This window comes from Barbus barbus (assembly GCF_936440315.1).
Source record: "Barbus barbus genome assembly, chromosome: 46".
Classification (NCBI taxonomy): domain Eukaryota; kingdom Metazoa; phylum Chordata; class Actinopteri; order Cypriniformes; family Cyprinidae; genus Barbus; species Barbus barbus.
This window is the reverse complement of record NC_136724.1, coordinates 24594741-24615779: the sequence shown is the minus strand read 5'-3', so window position 1 is coordinate 24615779 and position 21039 is coordinate 24594741. Positions and strand designations below refer to the sequence as shown.

General features: G+C 34.8%; 1 protein-coding gene across 1 annotated transcript in view; it reads right to left on the bottom strand.

The window, feature by feature from the left end:
• The window catches only part of LOC306864627 (laminin subunit alpha-1-like), a 74870-nt gene that overhangs the window by 34283 nt on the left and 19548 nt on the right, over window positions 1-21039 (bottom strand). Inside the window, exons 7-24 of the mRNA XM_079408748.1 lie at window positions 20830-20947; window positions 18858-19036; window positions 17347-17452; window positions 17100-17257; window positions 16403-16543; window positions 15664-15825; window positions 13697-13798; window positions 12337-12551; window positions 10543-10654; window positions 10317-10427; window positions 9469-9596; window positions 7491-7577; window positions 7198-7409; window positions 6430-6536; window positions 5077-5257; window positions 2472-2608; window positions 1550-1783; window positions 486-629 (exon numbers count right to left, since the gene is read on the bottom strand). Coding sequence (XP_079264874.1) covers window positions 486-629; window positions 1550-1783; window positions 2472-2608; window positions 5077-5257; window positions 6430-6536; window positions 7198-7409; window positions 7491-7577; window positions 9469-9596; window positions 10317-10427; window positions 10543-10654; window positions 12337-12551; window positions 13697-13798; window positions 15664-15825; window positions 16403-16543; window positions 17100-17257; window positions 17347-17452; window positions 18858-19036; window positions 20830-20947 — 2634 coding nt within the window. The remainder of the gene's footprint in view (window positions 1-485; window positions 630-1549; window positions 1784-2471; window positions 2609-5076; window positions 5258-6429; window positions 6537-7197; window positions 7410-7490; window positions 7578-9468; window positions 9597-10316; window positions 10428-10542; window positions 10655-12336; window positions 12552-13696; window positions 13799-15663; window positions 15826-16402; window positions 16544-17099; window positions 17258-17346; window positions 17453-18857; window positions 19037-20829; window positions 20948-21039) is intronic.

Genomic DNA, 21039 nt, shown 5'->3' with positions numbered 1-21039 from the left:
TGACAGTCAAGACATTTATAACGTTACAAAAGATTTCTGTTTCAAATAAATGCTGTTTTTTTTTTACTTTCTATTCATCTGTGAATCCTGAAAAATAAAATCTTTCATGGGTTCCACAAAAATATTGAGCAGCACAACTGTGTTCAACATTGATAATAATCAGAAATGTTTGTTGAGCAGTAAATCAGTATATTATTATGATTTCTGAAGATCATGTGACACTGAAGACTGGAGTAATGATGCTGAAAATACAGCTGCAGATCACAGAAATACATTACACTTTAACACATATTCACATAGAAAACAGCTGATTTACATTAGAATAATATTTCACATTTTTACTGTATTTTCTATCAAATAAATGCAGCCTTGATGAGTAGAAGAGACTTTCAGAAACATTAAAAAGTCATACTGACCCCAAACTTTTGAACTAGTGTATATAGTGTGAGTTGATGTGTTGAGGTCACTGTGTGGTCACTGCTCACCGGCACTCGGATCAATCCGCCGAGCTCCTCACAAACGCTGGACACGCCGAAACAGAAGCAGGGACTGCATCCGGACGGATTCTGAGCCGTCAGACCGAACGTCCCGCTCTTACACTCGTCACAGCCGCTGCCACCCACGTTCTCCTGAAAAACATTAACCACGTTAACCATGATGCACTAGAACACATTACAATATACAAAGGTAGGGCTGGGGGATATGGCAAAAAAATAAAAATTCTCAATTTTTTTTAGAAAGTTTGACCGATTCTCAATTTTTACAATTTTTTTCTTTTTTCATGATTCAAGTAACTTGTTCTTTATTAACCCTCGAGTTAAAGACAATTCTATTCCGAGTGCAGCGCATGAAGCTGTCAACATGATGTAAATGTTAAAGAAATCACTTAAATATCTTTGCAGAAAAGATGCATGAACTACAACTACTACATCTACAAACTTGTTTTATACATATTATATGTTCAGAAATAATACAAGGAAAATGCTTTTGAAAATTAAGGTAAATGACTGAAGGTATAACACCAGTAGACTATTATTAACTATAAATGTTCCATAAAAACAATAAAGGGTGCAAAAAAAATCTAAATATTGAGAAAATATCCTTTAAAGTTGTTCAAATGAAGTTCTTAGCAATGCATATTACTAATCAAAAATGAAGTTTTGATATATTTACGGTAGGAAATTTACTAAATATCTTCATGGAACATGATCTTAATATCCTAATGATTTTTGTCATAAAAGAGAAATGTATAATTTTGATCCATACAATGTATTGTTGTCTATTGCTACAAATATACCTGTGTTACTCATGACTGCTTTTGTGCTGCAGGGTCACATATTTTCACATAATAATAGAGAAACAATAATAAATAAAAAAAACATAACAGCAAAAGGTGAAGAAAGATAAAAATAAAATTGGTAATATTTCTATTAAAAATCATCATTCCTCGATTTCCAAAAAATGTAATTGTGGCAAAACATTAAATCCGAATGAATGTCTAAAATCAGAAACAGCGCCCAGCCCTATACAGAGGCGTCTCTGTGGTCACCTTGCAGGAGCAGCGGCCGTGATCCTGGCATCCACACACTCCCAGCGCCGGGTCGCAGAACTCCTCTCGCGTGCCGTCGGGGCTACAGTTGCAGGCGCTGCATTCTGGGAAGTTTTTGTAGCCCAAAGCGCAGCGGTCGCACCGGACTCCAGAGAAGTGCGTCCTGCAGCGACACTGACCCGACTGCAGGTCACACTGAGACGAACTCGAGCCCTCAGCACTGCAGTCACACGCCTGCACACACACACACCGCAGAATCTACACTTACTGCCAAATACTGTGGTGATACCATAGTACAGATGGTTATACAGTAAATACACCATTATTTATTTTTATTAATATTTACATATTTATCACTACACCACTTGATAGAATTCCACCTATTATAATTTTTTAATATTACGATTTATTAATATTTGTTCAAACTCATATTTACATATTTATCACTATGGTATTATATAGTAGTTCAAGTAATTATTATTTATGCATTTTTTATATTTTCATATACATATTCAATCACTACGGTATTTACATATTTCAAGAAATTCCCATTATTACTATTAATTATAAATCACTATACTATAAATAATAATAATAAAATAATAAATAATAATAATACTAAAAAAGATATTTTATCATCATCATACTCATATTTGTTTATATATTTAATCACTATGCTATTTACATGTTACTCCAAGGAATTCCTTTTATTATTATTATCATTATTTTAGCATTTTTTTACTACTAATACTTAATCCTTCATTACCATTGTACTGGAAAAAAAGAATATTCAGTAAAAATAGTAATTTTTTTTATTTTTATATACAGTAGTAATTATTTATTCATATTTACGAATGCATCACTATAGTATTTAGATGGTAGTCCAGGGAACACCCTGGTATTATAATGGCTCTTCTCGTACCTTACAGCCGGACACGCCGTCATGACCCCAGTGACCTTCCTCACACTCCTCACACTTCAGGCCGCGTGTGTGTGGAGGACAGATACACTCGCCCGTGTCTGCGTCACAGTTTCCGTGTGTGTGTGCACAGTCACACGCTAGAGGAGACACAAGCGAGATCACATGAGCTCACACTCACTAACCTAAACTAGTCATGAGCGCTTCGTGAAGCTTCGAGGCTTTTGTGAATCATTTGTGATTCGGAGCACGTATCAAACTGCCAAAGTCAGATTTCAGTCAGACTTAGCCATTTTGTTGCCAAACCTAGCAACTTTTCAGACTACCATAGCAACTTTTTCTTCCAAAAGCACCTCGCAACAAATTTAGCAATTTTTACTTGGCAACTTTTAGCAACTTTTGATAAGTGACTCAGACAATAAAAAGGCACAAATTTTCCATCCAAATTACACAAAAAGAGGTCTGGCTGCTATTTGCAATTGTTTAATTTAATAATAATAATTGTTCATTTATGAAACATTTGTTAGTAGCTTGTACCTGCGATTGCTCATCAGTTAATACACTGTAAGAAAAATGGAAAAGACTTGTAATTTTCCAGGACATTATACGTTATGCCCTGAAAACACAATGCGTGATTTATAATGCAGGTAAAAACCAATACGGAATATTCTTTCATATTAACATAGTAGACTGTGCCCTATTTTTACAGACTTTTCTTAAGAGTGTAGCACACTAACTAACTACTAATACACTGCTTAAAGCATAACTCTTGAGAATGTGTAGCATTACTAGTTTACTAGCTATTAAAAATACTTCAATTGTAATCATTTAAAAATGTGTAAGTGTTCAATAATTCAACGCATTGAAAAATACAGTTATTTATATTTTAATATTATATTACGCATATTAGGGCTGCTCGATTATGGAAAAAATCATAATCACGATTATTTTGGTCATGATTGAAATCACGATTATTTTACACGATTACTCATTGACTTTGGAAATATGTTGCATTTATTGAACAGAACAGTGAATTCTCCTTAAAATAGATTAAGACAGATAAAACAGATAAAGGCAAACAAGATCAACAATGTAGTGCACTTCCACAATCTTTTGAAAACAAGTAATAAATAAAATATAAATAGTAAATAAAATAATAAATAAATTAGTCCAAAATAAATTTGCTCACGTATGTGCCTTAACAAACTGAAAAATGCAAAACAACATTTTACAACATTCTACATTTTAAACATAATTAACAATAAAATTCCGGTCAGTAACTCAGTCCAAGAATATTTTAAGGCTGGCACACTATCGCTCAGAACTAACAGCAAATATGTTTAACTTCAACTTTAGCCTATGTAAACATGTTTCAACATGGCCAAAATGCTGATAGGGTTACAGATCTAAACCTTAAAGGTTTTTAGCCAGAAACACCAGCCTATTCACATGATCTGGTTTCAGTGATGAACGCAAGCAGGAGACAATATTTCCCCTAGTGCTAAAGACTCGCTCTGATGAAGAACTTGTGGCTGGAATACAAAGATATTTCCTTGCCAGGTTGGAAAGACGTGGGAAGATTCTCTGAGATTCCTTCCACCACTTCAGTGGGTCTTCCTCAGCATCCAGTGTCTCTGTCTGCTCTTTTTCTGCCATCTTCACTCGCGCTGATTTTTAAATGCGATCAGATACCACATACGCAACTTCTTCGCTGACAGTATAGAGTGAGAGAGTTCGGGCTTCTGGAAGGGCGAAAGTGCGAATGGGCGCGCACGCGTCAGAACGCAGGTCAAAATAACTTTAAAAAAAAAGTGAATAATCGTTTTTTTTCGATTACACCATTTTTGTGATCGTTGAGACCTGAAATCGAAATCGAAATTCGATTAATTGCACAGCCCTAATGCATATTATTTTACAAACAAATCTAAATGAACATATATAAAACTTGTGACACAATTTTGCCTTGTGATTGCGCAATGACATCATAACAACTTTTAGCAACAAATCAACCTTCCTTTAGCAACTTTCTGTGAAAATTATTTGGCAACACTGCTATTGAAATGTCAATGGTTTGCCTCTGGGGGCAATGACCTCTGTGAACCAGTGAATCAAGCCAGTTCATTACCTGATCTCGGATCAGTTTCATCAATTTGTAGACATTTAACGAGACATTTGTGTAATTAAAAGGATGAGAAGTAGTTCATAGTCCCTTTACTGGCCTCTATATACAAGCTCTCCATAAAACAAACAAAACAAGCCCTGCAAATTAATATAAAATGTTTGAAAAACCACATATTATACATACACTTCATGTTTAATGGTATTTTGCTACTTTTATTACATGTAATGTATTATACTTTCAATAAAACATTTGCAGTGTTTTTTAAAAGCTGTTTTTATGCATGTTTTAGCATTTACACACTTATGACCAGCAGGTGTCACCAGCGTGTGGGGTCTCGAGCGTTTCGAAATAGTGAATCATTTTGCGAAGCAATTGGCTCAAAACTTCGAAAAGATTAGTTTCTCCCATCACTAGCCTAAAGTAGTCATAGCGGTCATTGTGCATCAGTGCATGTCATGAACATTAGTAAGTGTCTGCTGTTCTCACGTGTGCATCCGCTCTCGGTGAAGCTGTAGAATCCACGCTCACAGCGATCACATTTATCACCCGTCACTCCAGCGATGCACTGGCACCGCCCCTCCGCATCACATGATGCAGACAGAGCGCCTGATTGGTTACATTCACACAGTCTGCAGCCATCGCCGCGGTTGATACCGTAATAACCCGCCTGAGACACACACACACACACACACACACACACACACACAACCGTAAACATACGAAAATAAGAGAACGTCATATACTGATCATTTATAATAAAACTAATAATATCAATTAACAGACAATAAAAGAAATGTATTAATGAATATGCTATAAACTATTAATAATATATACTACTATACTACTATATATAATATTTTTATACTAAAAATTAATAAACTGCAAATAACAAAATTAGTAATGATGATTATATGAATAATAAATACATAATAATACAATTAATCTTTGTTATTAATATAAAAAATAAAACTTGATACTAAGAGTAAGAGAATTATTAATTAATATGATATGAACTATTAATAATATATAATAATATAATACTAATGATTAATTAATTAATATAAGTATATTAATAAAAAATAAAATTATTAATAATATATCATAATGAATCTTCAATAATAATATAATAAAATATTAAATTAATAAAAAAAATAAAAGACAATGATTAATGTATATTATATGAACAATTGAGAATAATATATAATAAGACAATAAATCTATTGATGATATTAATAAACAGTAAGTCAAAGAGAATTACTAATGAATATTATATAAGTTAACAATAATAATAATAATACAATGCACATTTTTATAATAAAATAATAGTTTTTATAAAGCTATAAATTTTTATTAAACTGTAAAAAAAAGGAATTATTAAATGAGTAAATATAATATATAAAACCATTAATGATATTAATAAATAGCAAATAAATGAGCCAAACGTTATTGAACACGGTATAAATTCCTATATGAGTGAACGAAAATAAAAAAAGCACATAATGAATGAATGAATGAATGAAGTCAATATAAAGAATGAAAAGCAAAAGTACATATAATGAAACATGGCTTAACACTTTATTTTAAGGTGTCCTTGTTAAACATATTACATGTACTATTATAATAACAATTAATTATGCATAATTACATGCAAATAACCCTAAGCCAAACCCTAATCCTAACCCTAACCATTTAGTAAGTACATGTAGTTAATTAATATTACTCAGTACTTAAATATATAATTACACTGCAACAAGGACACCTTAAAATAAAGTGCAACCAAACATAAAGAATAAGTACATAAACAGGCAGCTATTGACAGTATATGAGTTCTGAAGTTACCTGACAGCGGTCACAGGTTTGTCCGATCACGCTGGCCTTACACTCACACTGACCCGTGATCACGTTACACACGGTGGACAGAGAGCCGTTACCATGGCAACCGCAGGCTGGACACACACGGAAACACGGATCACATGATTACAGACACGCTACAGTAAAACAGTGCCGCATTTGTCCAGCAGATGTCAATTACTTAAGATATTATGTCTTGTTTTCTGAAAATATTATCCAAATTTTGTTAGTTTTTGCTTAAAAAAAGTACAAATATCTGCCAATGGGGTAAGAAATATAATCTTAATGCAAAGGCTAAACAAGATTATTTTTCTTAGAAAATCTCCTTTAAAGTTGTTCAAATGAAGTTCTTAGCAATGCATATTACTAATCAAAAATGAAGTTTTGATATATTTATGGTAGGAAATTTACTAAATATCTTCATGGAACATGATCTTAATATCCTAATGATTTTTGTCATAAAAGAGAAATGTATAATTTTGATCCATACAATGTATTGTTGTCTATTGCTACAGATATACCTGTGTTACTCATGACTGCTTTTGTGCTGCAGGGACAGATATTACTATAATTTAAATATAATTACTTCAAATATACATTTCAATCAGTCATTATTCCACAACAGAAAAATAGAAATGTACTTCTAAGACCGTAAAGAGCTAAATGAAAAATTAAATTAGGCAAAAACATTGTAAGTGAACTTCTTTAATATAAGAATAATGCATAAAGCGTATGTTGAGTGGTTTTCTGTCTCACCCTGGCAGTTTTTGAGGGTCACGGCGTCTCCGTAGAAGCCGTCGGCGCAGCGCTCGCAGTGCAGACCCGCCGTGTGACCCAAACACTTCAGACACTCTCCGGTGCGTCCGTCGCAGTGACCCGCTTCAGCCCGATCCACGTTACCGTTACACTCACACGCCAAACACCGCCGGCCCGGCTCCACGGGGTCACCGTAATAACCCTCGGCACACCTGAGGACCATTACTCAGTAATCAATCATTTCACTGGTACAGAAATATGAACCTCAGAATGAATCATTATTAGTCCTGTACCTCTCACACTTGGCTCCTGCGTATCCCAGCTGGCACTGATCACAGCTGAACTCTCCGGGACGCTGCAGCACACACGTGGGGCTAAAACTGCAGCACACACACCAATCAGATCATTCACATACTATCTTATAGAGTCTATATATTTGTATCTATATCTATCTATCTATCTATTAAAAAAAAAAAAAAAAATTATATATATATATATATATATATATATATATATATATATATATATATATATATATATATATATATATATATATATATATATATATATATATATATATATATATATATAGTTGAAGTCAAAACTTTACATACACCTTTCAGAGCAAAATGTTAATTATTTTACCAAAATAAGAGGGATCATACAAAATGCATGTTATTGTATATTTAGTACTGACCTGAATAAGATATTTCACATAAAAGATGTTTACATATAGTTCACAAGAGAAAATAATAGTTGAATTTATAAAAACCCCATTCAAAAGTTTACATCCCCTTGTTTCTTAATTCTGTGTTGTTCCCTGAATGATCCACAGCTGTGTTGTTTAGTGATAGTTGTTCATGAGTCCCGTGTTTGTCCTGAACAGATAAACTGTCTGCTGTTCTTCAGAAAAATCCTTCAGCTCCCACAAATTCTTTGGTTTTGCAGCATTTTTGTGTATTTGAACCCTTTCCAACAATGACTGTATGTTTTGAGATCCATCTTTCCACACTGAGGACAACTGAGGGACTCATATGCATCTATTACAGAAGATCCAAACACTCACTGATGCTCCAGAAGGAGAAACCATGCATTACGAGCCGGGCGTGAAAACTTTTTGAATTTGAAGATCAAGGTATAACTTAATTTGTCTTCTGGAAAACACGTAAGTATATTCTGTAGCTTCTGAAGGGCAGTACTAAATGAAAAAATATGATATTTAGGCAAAACAAGAAAAATTTACTTATCTTCATTCTGTTCAAAAGTTTTCTCTTAATGCTGCAATGGAGCAGCTCTAATGCTATTAAATAAAAGATGATGTACCATAGAGCAAAAAAATGAAAAGTTGTAAAATACATTTTAATGGGCATAATTAAGTGTGAAAATAACCAAAGGATATAAACTGTGACAAATTATACCCAAAAATTCTTCATACAGTGGACTACCAGTAAAATGTGTACAAATTTGGGACCGAAAATTATTCAGATCGAGTCTGGGAAAAAAACAACAACTGAAGTTCAGGTTTGCATGAACCTGGTCACCCAGGAGACTACAGGCTGTCATTAAGGCCAAGACAAAGTATTGATAGTTGTGTAAATATTGTCATACTAACAGCTGTCTGAATAATTTTTGGTTGATTGTAATCCATTTCTATCAAAGTTATCTGACATTATCAAGATGAATTTGTTCAGAAACAGTTTAACTGAGTTCTTGTCATATTTTATTGCCATTTTCTAAACTATTGCGAATAAACTTTGATAATGTATATATATATATATATATATATATATATATATATACACAAACACTGATACATACTAATCAAAAATGAAGTTTTGATATATTTACGGTAGGAAATTTACAAAATGTCTTCATGGAACATGATCTTAATATCCTAATGATTTTTGTCATAAAAGAGAAATGTATAATTTTGATCCATACAATGTATTGTTGTCTATTGCTACAGATATACCTGTGTTACTGATGACTGCTTTTGTGCTGCAGGGACACATATATGTATGTAAATATATATATCTATAAATTTGAAATCAAAACAGATAATCTACTGTTAAAAAAAGTATTTACAGTTATTTTATAACAGTTTTTACAGTATTTTCAGTTACTGCACTGTTATTTAAAGTGTTAAAAGCATGGTATTGAGAGTGTGTGAGTAATGTATGCTGTGTGTGTTCTCGGATAAAGACACAGGTTGTGTTTGAAAAGCCTCAGACATTCACACACACACACACACACACACACACAGTCACTCACTTGTTGGACGCCAGTGTCAGCGGGCAGGAGCATCTCTGGCAGTCGTCCGGCGTTCCTTCGCTGGCCTCACCATAGAAACCCGGCAGACACTGATCACAGTGAGGCCCCGTGGTGTTGTGTGCACAGCCCTGGAGAGAACACACACACACACACACACACACACAGTTTACAGTTTTTTTCAACTGCTTACACACATTTTAAAAACTTTGCCTCTTTTTAATCCAAGAATTGCACACAAAATGCAAAATGCCTCACATCTCTTGCAAAATGAAGCACTGCATTCAGAATATAACAAATACATCTCAAAACCAAACATTTGCAAATACCTTTGCCATAATATTATATTTTTGGATTATTATCTAATTTTATTATATATTGTTATTTTTAGTGCTGTCAAACAATTGATCATGATTAATCGCATACAAAATAAAAGTTTTTGTTTTGTTTATTTGTGTGTATGCTGTGTATAGTTATATAAATACAAACACATGCATGTATACATTTAAGAAAAATATGTTATGTTTATATATTAAATATATTTATACATAAATTAAATTATATGAATTCTAAATATATACTGTATGTGTGTGTATTTATACATAATATAATATACATACATAATAAATATACACAGTAGACACATACATTATGTAAACAAAAACTTTTATTTTGGTCACTATTATTAATCGTATGACAGCACTAATTATTTTAATACTCCCAGAACTTAGTGGCGCTGGTGCCTCTGCTCTCAAATGTTAGTCTGGAGCCCTGGAAGGTGTACCGTCGATAAATACCGATACATCGCCCAGGCCTAGTTTAGAGCAGGTCATAATGAAGATCAAACCTACCAGACACTCTCCGTTGATGTCGCACTCGGTCGCGTGATCGTTACACTCGCACTGAAGACAGTTTCCTCCGAACAGAATCCCACCGACCCGATAAAACCCAGGCATACAGTACTGAGGAGACAAACACACAGCGCTGGGTTAATAACCTCTGGTTCTGGTGTCTGCACATAATTCATTCACTGATCATGTGGGCGGCTGATAGAGTGACCCGGAAGTGGTTTCTCACCTCACAGGAAGTGCCTGCGTAACCCCACGGACACTCGCACTGCTCCACATCCAGAGGGATTTTAGACAGACCCGAGTTTGTGTCTCCAACACTTAAAGACACGGAACTCAACCTGTGGACAAAACGCACGTTTACATCTATTACATACATATACTAACAATTAAAATATTTATAATTTTTTTTTTTTAAATAAATAATGTTTTGATGTTTTATTGCTAGTACAGATACATACACACAAGTTTATATACCTAAAGATAAATTAAAACACTTAACTAACTAATATATATAATATATTTTGTATTTATAATATAAATATTATAACAAATACTATTAATAATTACATATATTATTAATATATTTAATAATAACAAAAATAAATATGTAAAATGTAAAAAAAATTTACATAAATAATAATACATAATATATAAAAATGTATATAATATATAGTACATCAATTTTCTATATATATATGTAAAATTATAAAATAATGTAAAATAATTAGTGCTGTCAAACGATTAATCTCATCCAAAATAAAAGTATTTGTTTACATAATGTATGTGTGTGTACTGTGTATATTTATTATGTATTGTGACGAGTCGGCTGCCTCCCCCCTGTCCATCATCACCACCCCGTCCCTTATTCGCCGCCCTTCACCAGGCTCCCGACAGGAGTGGGTGTGTGAGAGAGGAGGGGCGCTGAAACAGCCAGGGCTGGCGGCGTGTGATGAGGCGCACCTGACGTGAATAGAGCCTCATCACCGCCGCCGTTAAATGCCGAACGCGCCTCTCCTCGGGAGACCGGTCTCTCCCCCGTGCGTGCACGCTGGTGTCCTCGTGGGTCCAGGAAGGGAGCGTCGAGCAGGACTGCCGCACCCGTGAGACGGCTGACGGGCCAGGATGCCGGGCCGTCGAATCCCCCAGAAGCGCCGGGAACCGAAGAGATGGACGAAGCCGCGCAAGAGACGCCGCCGCCACTCGCTCCCGGCCCCGAGAGGGGAGCGCGTGCGGCCACCGGACTCCGCCCCTTCCCTGGACCCTTCCCTCCTGAACACTGCCCTCCTACACAGCCCCGCAGCACGACGAGGACACCAGATCCCTGTTTATTTTGGACACTTTTTCCCCTTTGGACACTTTATTTTGATATATTGGTTAATAAAAACCTCTCCGAGGCTTGACGCCACGCCCACTGTGTCTGTCGTTGGCTCCTCCCGCCACAGTATGTATATTATATTATGTATAAATACACACATACAGTATATATTTAGAAAATATTTACATGTATTTACATGTATTTATATTCATATAATTTAATTTATGTATAAATATATTTAATATATAAACAAAACTTTTATTTTGGATGCGATTACTCGCCATTAATCATGTGACAGCACTAAAAATAACTATATAATAAATAATTATAATAACTATAATAATATAATGTTATAAATAATTACATATGTTAATATATTTAATAACAAATAATATATAAATACTATAAACAATCTATTAAATTAAAATTTATTTACATAATATAAAAAATATAAATGATAAAGTAATGTAAAATACAGTTTTATGGCCAGAACACATAATTCCATTTATGGCTAAATGCTTGTGATGCTTTGGATAAAAGCATCTGCTGAATAAATGAATATGATTTTTTTTTTACCTTCTCACATGCCAAAGGCATCAAACGCGTTATACGCAACGGTCATATTTGTGCTATATATTTCTATGTGATAAAGTTAATGATAAAATGTTGAATGCCAGGCTGGTTGGAAGTGAATCTCCGTGTGACCTGAGCGTTCCCTCGGTGCTGTCCTCCAGCTGAGCTCGAACCCTGAGTGCAGCGACGTCCGCCAGCACCGTCATCAGCTCGTCTCTCTGAACACGGCTCCCACTGCGAGCGTCTATGAACGAGTGCGGCAGCATCTGGAGCGAGACGCGCTGCTCCGTGTGAGCGTTTAGCAGCAGATGAGCGGACCGAGACTGATGCAGCATCCACCCGTTTCCCTGAAACACAGTTATAGAGCTGCCATGTAATATTTTTATGATTTTTTTAAAAGGCATGTGATAAATGCAACAAACATCTTCCCAAAATCGTAATGAGAATCATTTACAAATCTGCTGTTGTCAACAAAAAGCAGCACTGAGGTTTTACTGCAGGTTTCTGCCAAAATAGAAGGTGAGAAAAAGCAACAACTCCAGCAACATTCATAAATGTTAGTTTTGTAATTTTACTATTGTTCTGTAAAATAAAATTAAAAAGTAAGACAATAATAATGCTAATAATAATTTCAAGAGCTCTATTAATACATTTATTATAACATTCACACAGTGTTCAAATTGGGATCTGTAATATATTCTCATGTTTTAGAAGAAGTCTCTTCTGCTCAGCAAGGCTGCATTTATTTGTACAGTAAAAATACATGGCTGATTCAAGAAGGGGGTCTCAAATATGGCCAAAAAATATTATTACAGGGATTATTACCCTTTTCCAGAATACGACTGTGCCTTTACAGCTCATACCTCAGGTACTCTGCTAAAAACATCTGTTTGGTTTTGATTATCATGTCTATCGAGCTGAATTCATGCATTTTAAACCATTAGTTTAAACTTAAAGTTCTTTCAGGTCTTATTGCGCTTAAATACACACAGGTTTGTGTTAAAAACAGACGAGTTTCAAAAAGAACTGGTTCACCGCTGCTGTTTGCGTAAACACAATGGCGGCGCCATGGGTGGAAATATGCAGATTAAGGGGCGGTTATTTTATATTAAAATCCCTTTCGATGTCACGTCGGAAGCAAAATCTGAGCAGCTCGTTTTTTCACAAGCTTGCAGAAAAAGGCTTACTAAAAAAAAAAAATGTACTGGGTTGATTTTTTCATGTTTTCTGGGTTGCACCGGGGACCCGATTATAGCACTTAAATATGGACAAAGTCAGATTTTCATGACATATCACCTTTAAGCTTCACATTTCCTTTTTTTAATTGTTGTGACATCATATAAGACTTCAACAAGGTCATCATGTAGCACATAAACAATGAAATATCTGATAAACAAATCATTTGAGTCTCCAGTCAAGCAGAAGTTCATGAGTACAAGACAATATACAATAATTCTAGCATGACATGAATGCAGAATAATTATCATCTTACCTCAATAATTACGCTGAAATGAGCTTGAAGCGTTTTGTCCACGTTTTCCTCAGATGTGTCATAAGCAACGCTGTAGTTCAAGAAGCTTCCATATGACGTCAGCTAAAAGAGAAATGTTGATGATATATTAGCTAAACCGGTCAGAATACTGTGTTATTATGTTTAAATTCGTTCTCAGATGATTGAAGGTCATTATATATGGTTTTAATTCAAGTCAAGTCACATTTATTTCCATGGTGCTTTGTACAATACAGATCGTTTCAAAGCAACGTCACAGAAACAAACCAGGAAATAACAGTTAATGCTGTAATATTAATTCATTATGAAATACATTTTTGCTGTAAAGCAGCTCTAAGGAAGACAATAGTGTCATTATTTAGATGAATAGATACAATAATAGTATATAAATAATACTAATATAACTTTTTATTTTATCTCCAAGAGTATTGCACCTAAAACCAGTGTTATCATTAACTGAAACTAAAATAAAAACAATTGGGTAAAAAAGGTTTAAAAAAATAAAATAATAATAATAATATTATATATATATATATATATAATATAATATAATATTATATATATAATATTATATATATAAAAAAATCATGGTTATAAAATAGTTCTCAGTGAGCACTGCGCATTACATAATTTAAAAATGATTAAGAAATATAAAACTAAACGACAATTTAAAGATGTTGATTATATATAGAACAATATATTTAGTTTATTGGATACTTCTCTACAGAATGGTACAGTTTTGATATCATCATGCATCGAGAGCGATCGGCACCTCCTTCACTGCGAGCTGATGGAAATTAATGTTATAATTACTTATATTAATGTCATTAATCACCCGGGGACAGACTCTGTGGATGCGTGTAAGCTAATTATCTGTAGATGTGCTAATGAGTGTGAGTGTAATGACAGGCCGGCCTCTGCGAGCAGCATCAGGAGACCGAGATCAGAGAGAAGTGTGTCGCTGCAGATTAGTGTTAATATCGTTAATGAAAACTATGACCAAAAATGTTTGTTGACGAGCTTTTTTTTCCCATGACTAAGACGAGACGACAATAAGGTAAAAAAATGATAACTGACTATATCGACATGCATTTTCATTGACAAAAAAAAATACGAAACTAAAATGTATTTAAGAAAATAAAAACTTTATATAATAAAAACCTCTTTATTTTCGTGAAAAAAAGGAGACATTTCCTGCCCGGTGTTTTGCTTATTTTCAATCTGGCAACCATGATTACGATCTCAAATGACAACAATCATTACGATTATAATTGAGCAAAATGTTTTTTAGCAGTTTAACCTTTATACAGCATGACGAACATGTGACTGAGATTTCATACTTGACTAAAATCTAGACATTTCGTTGACTTAAATGTGACTAAACAAAAACAGGACAAGGCTGACTAAATATGATAACTAAAATGTACATTTGAGTAAGACCAAGACTAAATTAATTAAAAATGGCTGCCACAATTAATACTGCTGTATGGTTCATTAATAATAATAATCTTATTGCTAAAATGTCAAGTTTTCATCGACTAAAACCTGACTAAAATACTTCAGGTTTTCTTTTAGACTTTTAGGCCTGGTTTCACAGACAGGGCTTAGACTAAGCCAGGATTAGACCATAGTTCAAATAGGACATTTAAGTAATTTATATAAACATGACTTCGAAAAAAACATTACTGGTGTCCCTCTTGAGACAAAACAAAGGCATTGATATATTTTAAGATCAGTCAGTTCAAGTTTCTTTCAGTTAAAACAGCTCAGACTTACATTTTAGTCTGGGACCAGGCTTAAATCTGTGAAACCAGGGGTTATTCGACTAAAACTTGACTAAAACCAAATAGGACAAGGTTGACTAAATATGATAAAAACTAACAAGGACATTTAATACAGGACTAAGACTAAATCTGAAAATAGCTGACAAAAACACTACTGCAGATCACCTTGTTGTTGAGGAAAGACTCCGGCGCGGCCCACGACCACACGGACAGAACGCCTGCGGACGCGGAGACATTAGAGACGATGAGGTTATCGTCTGAGACGAGAGACGTGAAGATGCTGGAGCTCTGAAGAGATCGAAGGAGAGCGCCGTCTCTGTGCTCCACCTGAGAACCAACAACACACACATAACTGATACTAGTGCTTTAAAATGCTTTCACTTCAATGTCAGTCTTATTAATTTTGTTTTTGTAATTAGTTATATATACAGCGGTGGCGAAAATGATTAGAACACTAGTATCTTCAGCAGCTAAAAATGGTTTTAAGTCAGTTATTTCTATCTTTTGCTGTAGTGTGTCAGTAGGAAATATCAGTTTACATTTCCAAACATTCATTTAATGTGTGTGCGTGTGCGCGTTTTTGTGACAAATGAGGACATAAATGTGTATAATGACACAGGTATGACAGGTATTACAAGGTGATGGTGACTTTTCAGGACATTGACCCATGTCCCCGCTTTTCAAAACACTTATAAATCATACAGAGTGAGTTGAGAAATGCACAAAGTCTCCTGTGAGGGCTAAGTTTAGGTGTAGGGTTGGTGTAGGGCAATAGCACACACAGTTTGTTCAGTATAAAAACCATTATGCCTATGGAGAGTCCCCATAAACCACAAAAACCAACATGAGTGTGTGTGTGTGTGTGTGTGTGTGTGTGTGCATGAGTGTGTGTGAGGACACATACCGAGCTGGTGAACCAGGTGGAGCTCTCACACACACCTGAGACTCCGAAACAGAAGCACTCGGTGCAGCCCTCAGGATTAGTGGCCTGCAGGTTATAGAAACCCTGCTTACACAGATCACAGTTAGAGCCCATCACATTCACCTGCGGAGAGACGGAGAGAGATGAGAATCACAGCCCTGTACAGCCTCACACACAAAATAATAGTCAGAAAACTACAACATGGTCCAGTTTAATAAACCTTTACACAAATTTTTTTTTTTAATATTTGCTCCATCAGGCTTTTATGGCTCACATATTCAGATATAGTGAGAATATGGAGGAAAATCCACTGTTTTATTCAGAGATCCAAACTGAGCAAAAATATGCATTTGCTGCAGATGAAATATGACTGCAGTTATTCTGATGTTTACTTGATCAAAATCCGTCAAGATTTGACACGAGAAGCAGCCGCTGAATCTGGACACTTGTATAATTACACTAAAAGAGCTTTTACTGGATAAAACACTCTAAACTATCAACCAGACGACAGAAGACATGAGGAGATTGAGTGTGAAACAAGACAGTTTTGATCATTTAGAGCCTTAGAAATTCACATCCGTCACTCCTCTTGTTTTCTTCTTGTTGTTGTTTATTTACTCGCTGATGCTGTCAGTGAAATGATTGTGTGTGTGTGTGTGTTATGTGTGTTTCGCAGTACCTTGCACACACACTCGCTGCAGGGGTCGATGTTGCGGCTTCCAGCCAGGTTACACTCACAGCGAGTGCATTGTGGGAAATCTCTGAATCCGAACGCACAGCGGTCGCACTTCTCACCCGCAAAACCCTCCTTACACAAACACTGACCCACGGACAGACCTGCAACACACACACACACAACAGCTCAAAACAAGCTCTCAATATTCAGAGACACTGCATCCAAACGAACAGAAGAAGCCATACTCCACCTGCGTCGGGGTTTGCGTGATTATCGTCTCTGATGCACACGGGACTCTCCGAACCTCTCACGTCACACTGACACTCGACACACGGGTTATCAGCGTACGGAGACACCTGCAACACACACATAGAACATATCTATTGCATTTTCTAGAGGAACATCTATCACTCTTGAACAAGAGAGCCGCATGTTTAGAAAATCATGTAAAATTAATGTAAGTTAAACTTTTAAAAAACATGTCTTGAGACTTTATGGCGGTTTTCCCATCCCACTGCAGCTCATGTTTTTAAATAGAAAAGTACTCTTTGTGATTGGTTTTCGGCTCTTTGTATTAAACTATAAATACATGCATGATGCTGTTTTGTTTACAATTGTTTAAACAACTTAATTATATATGGTTTAGAAACATTATTTTAAACAATACACCTTTTTCAAATATAGTCTTATTTTATTGCTTTGAGGAAACGTTGATCATATTTAAGTAAAAAAAATTAAATTTAGTTTTTCAGCCATTCTGACAGCCCTAGTTTGGATTCATGTGAGCGGTTTCATCATGAAGATGTTTGAAATCTCCACTGAGAACATAAAGATGTAAAAACTCTTAATAGATAAACTACTTTTTATCTTTTTATTTAAGCATGCATGTATAATGTATTTTTTACTATTATTTTACAATACAGTAATTGAATCGTACATATCATAATTACATATGTAAATAAAAATACAAAATACGATTCAATTATAATAAATAAATGAAACAATAAATAATAAAAGTATATTTTATCTTTTTATTTAAATATGTGAGTACAATGTATTTTTTATAATTATTGTACATTACACTAATCGAATCATACATATTATAATTACATATTTAAATAAAAATATTAAATGTCTAAATAAATAAAACAATAAATAAATCTTAAAAATATATATATTTTATTTAAATATGTAGGTTTCATATGTATTATATTTAAAAAAAGGAATAACTTGACAAATAATTGATTAATAATAATAATTATTAAATTCAAACTTTTTAATAACAAAAAGTGATTGATATATTGATAAAACCTTGATTCATTTAATTAATCAATTCCTTATTTTGTGATATCAGATGTTTTTATGACCTGTATGTTCTTCAATAAATAAATACAGAGGGGGATCTTTATATACTAAAGTTAGATTATTTTAATATTATTAGTACTATTAAGTATTATTATTTTTAGTCAAAAAGAGGTCCCACTGCTTTATGAGAAACAACAGAGACATTAACGAGATCTCATGTGCAACTTTTCTTTTCTCCTGCACGAGTTCATCTGTTATTTCTGGCTATTTGTTTGATGTTTACAGCCGTCATCTGTTCAATCAGTCACTCAAAGACACACACACATGCACCCGCACACTCTCACACACTCAAACACACACACACGCACGCACGCACACACATTCTCACATACACGCGCACGCACGCACACACACGCACTCACACACATGCACCCGCACACATGCACCCGCACACACCTGGTGTGGTCTGTAGTATCCGTCCGCACAGGTTTGGCAGTTCACTCCTGCTGTGTTCTGAGAGCAGTTCACACACACTCCTCCTCCCACAAACTGACCATGTGTGTTCACGCTCAGCCGCAGATCCGCCACCGTCTGGTTGTAGTAACAGTCGTTGGCTTTGTTGTGACAGTTACATTCTGATCAAGGAGACAGAAAACAGAGATCAGGAGGGTCGTGATCAGTTATAGATGAAAGTGTAGAATGTCAGAGACTGAATCAGACAAATTTAAGATGCATCAGAACATTGAAACCTGAGGAGCTGGAATTCAGAGAGGCCCCAAGGAAACAGGACATTGTCATAAATTTGATTCTGGCACCACTAGTCTGAGGCAAGCAAACCAACAAACTTTTTCACAGAACAGCTTACAACCTTGAGACAAAAGAACACATTGATAATTCCAATTCAGGAAGGAGACCGTCAAATTTTGGGCAAATAATCAAGGCTGACGGTCAAAGAGATGGCCATCACGTGTTCCACGAGCTTCCTTAGACTGACTTCTCCCAGACATAGAAGACAGACCAAACCAAAATTCCTTTGTCTAAAGAACATGCCTTCGTTCTCCATAGAACTATACAAAGACTTTTTTTCATATGCACATAAAATCATCCTTTCTATGCAGAACCCCATATTATGTTTGTAACCCAAACATTAGACTATCATGTTTTAATCAAATATTATGTATGTCTTTTTAATCATTATTGAATAGCTGAAGGTGTTTGGTATGTATGAGTGTGAAAAATCATGCTTTAAATGTTTCTTCCAATCAATTCTTTGTCAAATGTATCCTATTCTGGTTATAGAAATCACATCCAAAATTATACTTTGCAAGAGTGTGTAAACTTCGGACCATGTGTCTGATAACATGCTGATTTATGATGGAAGGAACACCCCTAGCTAAGATAATCTAATTGGTCAAGACACCAGAGGGGATGTGTCCAGAAGCAGAGTTTAAAAACTCAGGACACCATCAAACTCTCTCTTAGTCAGCCTTCTCCTCTTCTTTTTAAAAATGCTCTTCTTCTTAAAAATGCTCTCTTACAACCTCTTGGTCCTCTCCCTTCTCCTCTTCTTCTCTTTTGCCACTGCGTTTTGACGCTGCTCTTTGAGCGTGCTCTGGCCCACATGCCAGCTGCTACCACAATGAGAAGAAAACCAACCTATAGTCTAATTACAAACCCGTAAGACCTTCGTTCATCTTCAGAACACAAATTAAGATATTTTTGATGCATTCTGAGAGCTCTCTGACCCTCCATAGACAGCAATGATCCTAACACGATTAATGCCCAGAAACATAGCAAGGAGATGGTTAAAATAATCCATGTGACATCAGGTGTTCAACTGTAATTTACGAAGCTACGAGAATACTTTTTGTGCGCAAAAGAAAACAAAAATAACATTATTCAACAATTCTTCTCCTCCATGTCCTCCTATAGCGCCATTCTGGAGAGTATCACATACGTAAACAACATATGCTGTTCTGTGTCAGCTGCGTCACGCAGATACGTTGTTTTTGTTCAGATCAAAGCGTAAACAACATAGAAAACGCATCCGTGTGATTTGTGTTCCGAAGATGAACAAAGGTCTTACGGGTTTGGAACAACAAATTAATGACAGAAATTTCATTTTTGGGAGAACTATCCCTTTAAAAATAAAATAAACAATATATATTTACATAAAAAGATAAAATATATTTATACATAAATAATAAAAGCATATTTTATCTTTTTAATTAAATATGTAGATAATATTTTAGATTTAATAAATTTATTTTATTATTATATAAGTATTTTTTAATTAATTAAATTATATTATATATTAAATAGTATATTATATATTACATATCATTTATGATATTTTAAATTCCATGTCAAATAAAAAGATACTTTTTTGTTTGTGTTGTTTTGAAGTAAGTGTTATTTTGTGTCTCACTCTCGCATGTGTTTCCGTCGGAAAGTGTTCCAGGTTGCCACGGCTCCTGATGGTATCCAGGGCAACATTCATTACAGCTCTCTCCACAAGTGTTGTGCTCACACACACACTGCAGCTTCTGCGCAGACAAAAGAGAGGAAAGAGTGAGACACACAACACACACACACATTCACACACAAACACACACACACTGCAGCTTCTGCACAGACA